The sequence below is a fragment of the Artemia sp. Qi Xiang Cuo genome, chromosome 5, assembly GCF_049724085.1.
Source record: "Artemia sp. Qi Xiang Cuo chromosome 5, ASM4972408v1, whole genome shotgun sequence".
Taxonomy (NCBI): Eukaryota; Metazoa; Arthropoda; class Branchiopoda; order Anostraca; family Artemiidae; genus Artemia; species Artemia sp. Qi Xiang Cuo.
Window position 1 is genome coordinate 60907034 of NC_142798.1, and position 12342 is coordinate 60919375.

Sequence of the window (12342 nt, forward strand, 5' to 3'; positions counted from 1 at the left end):
TCGTTAGCTGATGCTGACATGAATGTTGCACTGATTACCAAAATTTCTGACGAATCATCAGCAGATAATGACCTTTTTAAGTGACAAAAGAGATAATTTCATAGCTAAGTGACATTTTTTGTCATACTTCTGCCATTTTGTGGGACAAAATATCAAATCTTGCCTAAGAGGGTGAAAATACCTGTAAATACAAATTCTAAGATTGACAGTTGATTCGTCATAGTCTAAAACCCCAAACAGGAGTTTTGAGCACCCCATCTGAAAAAAGGGCGTGAAGTCTGACGTGAATGTTGCAGCAAGTTGTTTAATCATGAATCATTAGACAGATGACATGTGTAATGGCACAATCGAAAGCTACTGCCTCTCTTTACATGCCTTCTATAAGTATGTGTTAAAAACTCCAACATAAGTGCCAGATGAGACTTTTTGTACGAGAAACTGGTGAGATAATAATGGTAACATTATAATTTTCGTGGTTGAATCTTTTATTGGTGATTTACAATCATCCCTCTTGTATACACCCCTCCCATTCCCTTAGTAAGAAAAAAACGTGCTTTGAATAAAGAACTACCTAATAAAAAGAAAAATTGCATATATGTACGGAATCCTTTATTTGCAAATCCTCAAAGATACCAGTAACGTGAAAACATGTCCTCCGGACTGTTTAGTTAAGTGATAAAACTCACAACGAATCCCAAATGAAAACAATGGACAAAGAAATCTACGGTTAGAAAAAAAAGCGATAGGGATGATCGCATCAAATCATAAACGAAATCTGCTGTTAGATGTAAAGCAACAGTGAGAATCACAACGAGTCCATAGAGAAAACATATCCTATAAAATGGATGATTAATTGACGCCAGAAACTTTTAATTCAATGGAAATTGCTGATTTGAAACCCCGTGGCTTAAAGATAAATATTAACGTGGTGATCTTCTAATGCGTAATCAGAGAATCAGATATACAAAAGCCTATCGTGTGCCGAACGCCGGGGGCCGGGTGAAGCTGGGCTCCTAGTAGTAGTTTTTAACAGTAGATGGCACCGCTTCTGGAACGTGGGAAAATTCTCCCTTTCTAGGTCTTTAAATTTTCAGATTTTTTAGTTTAACAAATATTTCAGTGATGGGGCCATGGTACCGTTGCGTACCTTAAGCATTTCCAGTCTTTGGTCTGACTTCAACTTGAAGCGTCTGTCTCCTTTGCTTGTTTGCTTGAGCAAAACTTTCCACTCGAAGGTAGAAACATAGCTTTAAAAAAAACGAAATCTGATGCCCCCCTAATGATATTTAAATTTTGTTGTTCAAAGTTTTATATATATTCACCTGAAAGAAGCTTAAAAGGCCATTAACTTGGGATTTTTTAGGTCCTCCTCTAGGCATATGTTATCCTACCGAAAAATATAGTCTTTATAAAACATCTTTTGTACAGTACATGACGTTATTCCAATACTATCACGTATCTTTTTTGCTCTTTAAATGAATATAAGTGTGATTTCATTCACATGAATAATGTTTTATTTTTTCAAAATTAAGGCTCTAAAGTATAGTCAGCCGCAGGATGCACGTCCTGCCCATCACCCACCAAAACATTGCCATACCCCACCGGTGGGGCCCGCACCCCAAGTTGGGAATCAAGGAGTTGGACCTTCCAAAAAAAAACTTAATCTTCAAAAAAACTGAAGCCGCCGGCATAGGAAACAAAAACCACTCCGATTGATCTTAATACATAATATCCAATTTATATTATATATGTCTAAATTCTTAAAACCAGTAACGATATTATTTAATATAATAAAAAAGAAGACCATCAATTTTCTAATTGAACTGCTTTTGGTATGCACTAAATTGTACCGATTAAAAATTGTATTGTCAATAACAAAATACTGTACTTTATACATATAGGAATATATTGATGCAAAATAAATCTTCCGTAACTGTCATGTATTAACCAGAGCCTGGTTGTATGGTTTCAACTGCAACATCTTTCTATCTGTTGACATTGTGTGTGGTTTTCTATCCTTGATCCAGTAACCTTAAATAATAAAAGGTTGTATAATATAAATGCATTAAAGAGATCTGAAAGAACCTTAAAAAATGAAAGATAGTATAATATATTAAACTAGTATTTAAGGAGAAATATTAAATTGAAAAGTGATTTGGACCGGTGGGCTCTCTATCCTTAGTCCAATAGCCTTAAAAAAGAAAGAAAGATGAGCAGTATGTACAAATAGTCATTACGGAGAAATATTATATTTTAGAAAGATTTAGATATACCAATGCTTTCTGTCTTTAATCCAGTAAACTTAAAAATGAAAGGTATAACAATCTATGCAAGTAGTCTTTACGGAGAAATATTAAATTTTAGAGAGACCTTAATCCAGTAACAATAAAAAATGAAAGATGGAATACTATATACAAATAGTCTTTATAAAGAAATATCAAATTTCATTTGGATTTGGACCAGTGCTTTCTGTGTTTAATCCCGTAACTTTGAAAATGAGAAACAGTGCAATATATCCACATGATACATGAGAAATATTAGACAGGTTTGGACCAGTTCAACTTCATGTTCAATTTCATATTATTCATGTTGAAGTTACTTAGCTTGGGGAAAATAGCCTTTTATGTAATGACAAGATTTAATAAATTTGCTCTGGATTGGTTTCTTTAGCTACCAGGATAGTCTACAGGGAATTATAATGCAAAGGAGGCGTGGGTTTTTATCCCCAGAAATCTCGTAATTTGTATGCGTTTTGCCAGAGCTGCCTGGAATTTTCATTTAATTCAATTTTTTACATTTTGATGAATTTCCACACACCCTCCCCCACCCTCCAAACAAAAAGCATTTCAAGATTAGCTACCAAGGAGCTGAACTAACTATAAATCTTTTCTTTAGGTTATATAACGTCTTCTTTACTCTAGAATATTCTTAGAGGATGTTGAACTCATCTTATGGAAGGGGGGATACCCTTTGTTAATCTAATACCTTTGTTTATTTTCTTTAATCGTTTTTACTATCTTAATCAATTTTACTATTACAATCCTGATTGACAATTGCGTGCTGTCAATTACTTTCGCGGATGATTCCGAATGTGCATACTAAATACTCACATTACTTCTTCACGTTCTAAACTAGCCTTTATTCCCCTTTTTTGCGAATATTGGTACTAGCTTAAGTCATTTGCAATCAGATTGGAAGGGTCGCCAAACCCTACAAAAAGCTTGAGGATAGGTGGCATGTTTCAACGAACCTACAAAAAGTTGGTGTTGGCAATTCTTGGTAGTATAATCTCCAACAAAACAAAACTTTGTTGGAGAAAGGTTTTTGCTCTTTTTTTATACAAAATTATGGGTACTTTCCCATTATATGGGTACTTCTAAGAAGTCAAGCTTGGTTAATACTAAAGAAATAAAATAAAATAGGAGACATATATAATAGTTTATAAACAAATTTGGGCTATATATTTGCACATTAGGGCGAGGGGTGGGGGGGGGGGGGGTAAAGCATTGCATATATTACATACGTAGCCTAACCTAACCTTGGTACCTTTTCTATCCCTAAACTCCAAAAAACAACAGTTTAAATATTGTAAATTCAATGAGAAACCACGCTCTTCGATCAATTTAGTCTCCATCACTGCATACATTCAACTCTCTAAATTAGTCTATAGCCGAGGTGCCCATATAATGGGAAAGTACCAAATTATGAAATTGTAAGCGTGAAAATATAACTATTGGTTTTTGCAATTCTAATCATTTTTGGGATTACTTTTGTGCTTTATATAGTGTTTTATACTGGTTTGTTCGTTTATTTGTTGTTGTTGTTTTCTGCAGTAGTGTTCTGAATTAAGGCTTTTTATTTGGCAATAAATAACATTGGACTACCAAATTATACTTTTTCAGTCGTTCCAAAAATTAAAGATGCGATTCTACTGGAAAGTTTAAAACATGATTTGAATATGCAACCAGATTTTTTTGTTGCTGACTCTAATTGTGCGTAAACGTATTTCAAAATTATTCTTTTTTTTATAAAATTTGCACTTTTTGCTAAAACAGGAATTTATTGTTTAGAAAAGCCTCCAAGTGCCCTACCTTAGGCTAAATTCCAAACTTTTATCGGCTTTTTCTGGTGACCCTAGTTTCTACGAAATGTTTTTTTTTTTTTTAATTAAGTTTCCAGACAAAATATTTTAAGAGATCCATGCCTACAAAATGTGGGCACTAGAAAAAGCAGAAAACTTTTTTAAGCATTTTTTTTCTTTTTCCACCCAAAACACCAAGTTTTACGAATAAAAAAATTGAAAAACAATTGCGCTAGAACGGAAGTGGGTGAAAACTCTGATTCATATTTTCGAATCTAAAAAAATACTCAAAAACATATTAACTTAGTTGTTGAACAAAAACAAATTTCAATTTTGTGTTCAGTAAGTAATACTAGTCAACAGTGCTTTTCAATATCGAAAGTTATATATTATCTCTTCTGCAAACTCTCGAAGCCTGTTTTTTGTAGAAATTATTCCATTTTTTTTTTTTAATCTCGTTCTCGCATTGCGTGTTCTACTTAAAACTGCAGCTGCTATATATTAAGAAAATTTTCCTCACCTTTCCGATCCAGTCAACACCTATTTGAAATGGCCATAACTCACTACTGGAGTAAGTTCCTCCTTGTTACCTCTAATTAACTTATTTTTTTTTAAATGAAAACCCCTTATATTTTTTTTCATTACTTTTAAGCTTGACCTTACCTTAACCTTTCATTACTTTTAAGCTGCCATACCTGAATCCGTGTCAAATGGAAATTCTTTTACGTTTAAAAATTTATTTAAAAAGGCGTTTTTTTTTAGTTTATGGTTTCTAAGAAATGAATTAGAATAATGCTTTCTTAATAAAACAGCCTTTTGGTAGACTTAATGCTTTTTTCGTATCCCAGGCAAAAACACATTTTGTTTAAAGATTTTGCTTACTCCTTGAGCCAAATCCTTCAGGTCGAGACAGACAAATGTCAGTTGATGGCGTTAATAGGAGAGCATTTACCCTCCCAGGCTTTCTTGCCCCTCCCCTTGGATTTGCAATTTTTTGTGGTATTTTCACCAAAAGATGGATTTCTTTTGAATACTCATTGAAAACTGAGAAACAACAAAAAACCCCACCCTTTTTTAAAGTACGTGTCCCACCTCCTACGTTTCTTTAAGTTTAGGCCGCGGGTGGCTACTATAAAATATAATTAACAAAGCTTAATACAAATTTAAGATTACAGTTCTCTTACAGGGGGAAACGAAATTCAATTATTTTTAATACTATGACGGAATAGATTTTTTTTTCTTTTACCTTACCTGGTAGTTTAGTTATATCAATGGTACTTGTTTCCAACTCCAACTTCCTTGACTCTCTTTCTGTGTGAGAATTTGAGGGTTGACTTCTAAGGGCTAAAAGGGCTGAATTATAAGTAGGACTATCTACTTCTTCAATATCCATTCTTCTAGAAACTGGTCTTGCGAAAGAGTTCAATGCCAAAAGTAGTGTCAGTAATATCGGAATCTTTAATTTTTTCACCTACAGCAGATACCAAAATTAAAAATTCTCAACTTAAACTTCTAATTCGGGACTGGAAAAGAAGGATAAAAATAGATTCAAAACTTTCTCAAATCTAATTATTTTGCATTAGAAGGGAACCGTTACTTCATGTTTAATATGACCTTAGTCAAGGTGTAAGTAATACAGCACTGAACTATTGCAGTCCTTACCAGCGGTGCTGATCTCTGTTTCATGGCCCTTCATCCAGGAAGTGCAATGGGGGCTGGGAACAGCGATCCTTTGCTTTCACATACCGTTCCTGCTTACTTTCCTCAGATTTCTCCAGGTACCCATTTAAAACTGCGTTGACTCTGGATAAGCTTACAGTCACGCCACTTATCCTCGTTCAAAACCAAACAGCTGGCGACACCAGGAATCGAGCCCCCCTTCCCTTCAGAAAAGATATTTCAGTTCTAGCGCGCTAACAACTCAGCTAGGACAGCAAGAGTGTGCCAAACGTTGGCTAGAAATAACCCAGTTTTATCTATCTCTCTCTCCCTCTCTCTCTTTCTCTTTTTCTCTCTCTCTCTCTCTCATTTTGCATTTTTTCGAGAAATTTGGCTACGTATGCGTGTTTGTTTTGTTCGTTTGTTGGTTTTTATACTTTGAGAAAATTTATCGAACCAATAGTCATAACATATTTCGGAAGAGGGCTCGATCGTGCTGAAATTGAAAGATCTACTACCTATTTTAAGTATCGGAAGAGATTATGCAGCAAAGAAGTAAAACAATTTGTGCCGATTTGCGCCACATAACTAAGCATTTGACCTGGCTTGAACCAAAATGCTGCTGGGTTCAAATTCTAAGGCAGACAAAGGTTTAAAGTTATAGACCCCCCCCCCCAGTTTCAGATCATTTTATAGGAGAAAGATAGTTTCTGCTATAGTGTTCCAAAAACAACATTTTTCCCAACAAGGCCAAATTGCCGTTGAGAAAAGATTCCGAGATAGCCAAGTGGTTTAAAACTATTGAAAGGCTATAGAAAAAGTATCCAAGTTTCAAAGGCATCTCTGCCACATGTTGGTGCAGGGTGTAGTCACCCCTAAACATGTGCAGTCCTTACAAAATTAAAGGTTATTAAATTGACTGCTTATGCAGTATTACTACCGGTTATTCGAAAGCTCTCAAATTTTTTATTAAAAAACCAAAAATCCCAGAGTGTGGGATTTGAACATCAACCTTTTCAAAATAACTGTTTGGAAATCTTTTCGGAGGGAAAATTCCATGTCCAACGCGAGTGCATGATCCCTGAGAAGTTTATTTTTGGAACTTGGACAGTTTTATTTCGTTTCTTCTTTATGCTACTTAATTAGCTAGGAAAGAATGAATTAAAACTTTCAATACTTCACTCCATATAGTATGCAGAACCCCAAATTGGACCTAGTATTGTTTCACAAAACAATGCTTCGCATCACAGAAACCTTTGGTGATTTTCGTCTCTAATTTTAGGTGAAGTACGATCTTTTCTTGGACGAAAGCTTATACCAGGGGTGGCCAGCCCGTGGGTCATGTGCAACCTGGTATAATTTTTTTTTTTCCAGCTCGGGAGATTCATCACACTTCTACAAAATATAATGACCAAAGCGGTGAAAGTCAATGTGTTAAAAATATTTTTGGATCCATTTATTCATTAGAAAATAATAACTTTTGTTTTGAACATATTTGAAACACCAGAACCAAAAAAAGATTTTAATAGAGCTTGTGTCACAAAAGCGAAGTTTGATAAATACTGGCTCCACTTTTGGTTCAGCTTACTCTACGACTTTTTTTTTCATTTTTTTTTTTTTCTTGCTTTGTCTTTTAATTGAATTTGACTAAACACGAAAGAAACTCAAGCATAGCGGACGCTAACATTAAATATCAACAGAAATTAAATAAAAACAACAAGTTTTTCAACTGAAAGTAAGGAACAACATTTAAACTTAATACGAACAGAAATTATTACGTATATGAGGAGGTTCTCCCCCTCGTCAATACCTCACTAATTACACTAAAGTTCGAATTTTATTCCAATTCTTTAAGAATGATTCCTGAATCACAAAGGCCGTTTAGTTAGAATAAATAGCTCTTCCGAAAGTACTAAGAAAAACTTTAGCGTAAACAGCGAGGCATTGACGAAGGGGAGAACCCCTCATATACGTAACATTTTCTGTTCGTTTTAAGTTTTAATGTTATTCCTTATTTCCAGTTCAAAAAACTTGTTTCTTTTTATTTAATATCTGATCGTTTTTTAAATAATGTTGAGAAATCCGGCATCCCCTTCACGGAAACTTCCCTTTCTCCTTGAAAAATTCCTCCATGGAAATATCCTCCCGGTTAACCCCCTCCCCCAACATCCCCCAATAGGAAAATCCTTCCTGAAAACGTCTGTATACTTTCCAATAACCAATACTATATGTAAAAAATGGGAAAAGTTCATAACTTGCAGCCCTTCCCCCGGGGACTGTTTGGGATTAAGTCATCCTCAAAGACATAGTTATTAGATTTTTCGACTATGCTTAACAAAATAGCTATCTTAAAATTTTGATCAGGTGACTTTGGGGAAAAAATGAGCGTGGGAGGGGCCTAGTTGCCCTCCAATTTTTTGGATAGATACATCAAAAGAATCGCATTTTTATGCTGATTTCAAATATATAAGACTTCTATTAAACACAATAATAATAACTAATTATGATTTAATATTTCACTCCGAATAATATGCATTGCAAGTCTAAATCTAACAAAGGAATATTTATTTGTAGATGCAGCCAGGAGAGTTGGGTTGCGCTTCCCAAATGGGCCGTGAAATCATTTGGATTGGTCACCTCTGGCTTATATCCCTCTTTTTGATCTTGTTGTCACCCACTGTTGGCCTCAGTCGCAAACAGTCTATATCTACATGTTTATGGTCAGATGGCAAAACATATTGAAGATCGTTTCCCATTTCCTAGTCCTACTTATTGACAATTTTTTACACGAAGGATGAAAATAGTACTTTCAACCCCGTTGTAATTTACTAACAGTGTCGAATTTTTTTTCTAACTGTATTTTGTGCCGAGAAAAATTGTTTTTGCCGCCCAGACTCGAGCTTAATAGTTAAACTAGATTTTTCGCACACTCAGGTTAACGTTTTATGTAACATCCATTATTACACTTTTTCCTTCCGGTGGCCAGTTCTCAGCCTTTATTATTGATAGATTACAATTAGAACGACTATGGTAGTGTAAGCTTTTCATCATTTTACCGAAATCTGTCAAGTTTTGCAAGTTTTGCATCGAGAATTTTTTTTTTTTTTTTTTTGATTTCATAATACTTGCGACTGCGATTATACTGTTTACCCCAACCTGGATTTGTCCAATCATGTTGAATTTTATCGAATTAAACCCATACAGGGGCAGTTTCATAGACTCCGATAGGAGGGGTGTCAGGGAAACAAACGACACTAACCATGGAAACAGATTGAGAAAGGAAGTATATTAATAAAATGTAAAAAATAGCAAAATGAGAAATATTTCCATTTAAATTTTGATAAGAACAAAGCTTGATGTAGCAATTACCCCCCCCCCCTCCTCCCTTTGGAAATATCTTGTCAGCGCTCTTGAGTAGTTTATGTTCTTGTTTTAAAGCCATGAAAAAAACTTCTAATATTTTCATTAGCGTTTCTGCTTTTTCTCCTCAAAGAACTGGAAAGATAAACACGGTTATAACGTATATTCGCATAGAACCAAATTTAAGATCACGTAGTAATAACGAAGAATGAAAACTGATGACATCAATTGAAGAAGGAATACTTTGCCTTTAACCAGGACTGGTGAAGGTTCAAAATGAGATTGAAGCCTCAAAGGCAGAAACACTTCTTTTGAAATTTTTTATGAAAAAATTTTGTTTGGGTGGTATTTCCCTCCTGGTTTTTTTAAGGGTCTTCTCTCTTTACGAATGGGCCCTTGTCAGATTTTTTCTAATGTTCTAGAAGGAAAGAAATATTCCTCTTATGGTTCTTTTATCCGCTAACCGCGTTTCCAGGGCCGTATTTACTTAGTAATAGCCAATAGGTATGAGAGACCAGCCATGACTGGAAAAAGATAATATATTATCTCTAGCTTAAAGACAATCTAACACAATTTTACTCCCTTAATACCTAGTTATATTGTATACCATTTGCACCATTATATACCCTATATACGATATTCTTTAGTTGCATACTAAATTTCCGGAAATTCCTCGCCAGTTTCTACTGAAAATGGTTTTTCAGGAAAAGTGTTGGTCTCGAAACCAAAGGCGTAAAATCGTTTCTCACTGATTGAAATCTACAAACATACGGCCTAATAATTTTTGCTTAGCAATAAAAATTCAATTTCATAGAAAGCAATACAGTCCAATATATCTTCTCCAAACGAAAGTGTCACAAGTCTATTAGAAGCACAAGTTCATTAGATAGCTTACCATTTAGAATGGTACTCCTGATTCAACAGACCTAACACAATCCTAAAGGATTTAACATGCACACGCTTCTATTTATCAGTGTCTTCTGACGAGGATTCAGATTCGTCAAAGAAACTCTTCAAAGGTGTGAGGATTCCCCATTTCTTATGTACCGCCTAAGATCCTGGGGTCGTTAGGGCGGGTCTTTGACGCCGTTTATCAAGCTATCACTTGCCCCTACATTAATTTAGTTAGTTGATAGTGACAAATTGGAATTTTCAGAATTACATTCCAGGCATTCCAAAGATTTCGTGGCCTTCTATGAGTAATCATATCGTAAATACTGCGATACCACCTACGAAGATGATTTTAATGTAGCAGTAAAAATCTACATTCTGGATTCCATGACGATAGTGTAATGATCATGTTTAATATGACTTTAAGTTGAATTTAAGATGTGGTATGATTATAATCTTGCTTCAGGATCTTAATAATTACACGTGTCAACCTTAAGGGTCAGGGGATCAGAGCATTCTCAAAAGTGCTGCTCAATGGGCTGATTCCCCCCTCCCCCGACAAAAAAAAAACAAAACAAAAAAAGCAACAACAACAAAATACTAAAATACGATAATCAGAATCCTTAACCACAAGCTTTTAGTACATTAAGATATAGTGTAATTAAAATATGAGCTTATACAGGCATATAAAGAAGGGCATCTTTAGGTCTGTTCGTGCCACAAGATATCTTTTGGATTTAACAGTTTCCTTCAATATTTCTTACGCATTATATATATATATATATATATATATATATATATATATATATATATATATATATATATATATATATATATATATATATATATATATATATATATATATATATATATATATATATATATATATATATATATATATATATATATATATTAACCCCCGTAATAAAATCCCACCCTCACTCCTATCCAGAACTGAAGTCTATGCATGACCCCAAACACATTAGAGAAAATCTAAACTTGGCGCACATGAAACAATACGCTGATACGCTGAATCCGATGGTGTGATTTTTAGGGGCGTAGCATTTTTATTTGGGGGACGAGAGAGGTCCATACAGGGCTTCCATTCTCGAAAATTAAAATTCGGGGACAAGTCTTAAAAATTTGGGGTGTTTTCGGGGACAAGACTTCAAGATACGGGGATTTTTCGGGGAAAAAACAAAATGGAATTTCGTTGCGAAAATTTGGGAGCCAAAATTGGTTTTAGCTTCGTTTTCAGGCTCAAGTAGGGCTTGTATCTGCGTAGTAAATCAAGCTTTTTACAAAATAGGTTTTAGAGCCAGAGCCCGGGATTGGAACCCATAGCTGAAAACACTTATTGCTGATATTGCGGCAAAAACTTCAAAATTGTTAAAAAAAAAAAAAAAAAAAAAAATAGTGAACACATGTTAACTGTAAATACCATTAGCAATTTTTTATTATGTCATTTATCTCAGAAATTCCTTACAATATTTAAAAAAAAAAAAAAATATTATTTGCGGTTTCTAGATAAGTAAATTAGATAGACAAATTCAACCTATAAGTACGGGGTAATAATTAAAACTTAAAACAAACAAGAACTAAACTAAACAAGTAAATTTAAACTTAAATTAAAAAGGGAATGTTAACGACAATTGAGAAATTATTGGTTTTTCATGCTGCTTCTAAGGACTTAGGTGTTTACCCCCCCCCCCACAAAAAAATCCTCCCACAGAAAAAAACGAAAAATACCCCCCCCCCTCCTCACAAAAATTTACCCCGCAGAAAATGCTCCTCTGCTGAAAATACTCCCCACGGAAAGTACCCCCGCGGAAAATATCCCCCGCGAAAAATACCCTCGGAAAATATACCTATCCCCGTGCGGAAAATACCCCCTCCGAACATACATTTTTTTTCATTGTTTGTTTCTACTATGGTTTTCTCTCTTTTGGTTACCTCATAATTACTATATAGTCACCGATTAACCCCCAACCCTCCCACCAACCCTGTGACCATCCATACTCAAAATATAATACTTATTGCAGTCTCAATTTTATATCAGCCCATCTAATGCCTGGACATGATAGCTGTAGGCTACAAATTATATAGAATTTACTAATTCTTTTACTTTGCACTAACATTATTTGGCATTATTAACCAACTGTTCATGTTAAATAAGTCCGAAAATATTTAAAACTTGACAAGAAAACAATATGGGCCTAATATCCAAATTTTTACTTTAAGCTGTATTGTAAATTTTCTTATGGATAATATTTTTGGGTTTACTTTCGTTTGAATCCTCTATTCCCCGACCTTTTACATAGTCTGTAGCTAAATTTTGCCTCATTAGGAGG

General features: G+C 34.5%; 1 protein-coding gene across 1 annotated transcript; it reads right to left on the minus strand.

Moving 5' to 3' along the window:
* Positions 1–1810: 1810 nt before the first annotated feature.
* Positions 1811–10095, minus strand: LOC148952343 (uncharacterized). The gene is made up of 3 exons (XM_089088938.1): positions 9996–10095; positions 5333–5552; positions 1811–2031 (listed from the first exon to the last, which is right to left on the minus strand). Exons 1-3 carry the CDS (start codon positions 9996–9998, stop codon positions 1937–1939), a joined length of 318 nt encoding a protein of 105 aa, XP_088945064.1. The 5' UTR covers positions 9999–10095; the 3' UTR covers positions 1811–1936.
* Positions 10096–12342: the final 2247 nt, after the last annotated feature.

Coding starts and splice junctions, on each gene's coding strand:
- LOC148952343 (XM_089088938.1), bottom strand. Junction 2,032..5,332: donor TGATATAACTAAACTACCAG/GTAAGGTAAAAG, acceptor TTATTATTTAAG/GTTACTGGATCAAGGATAGA.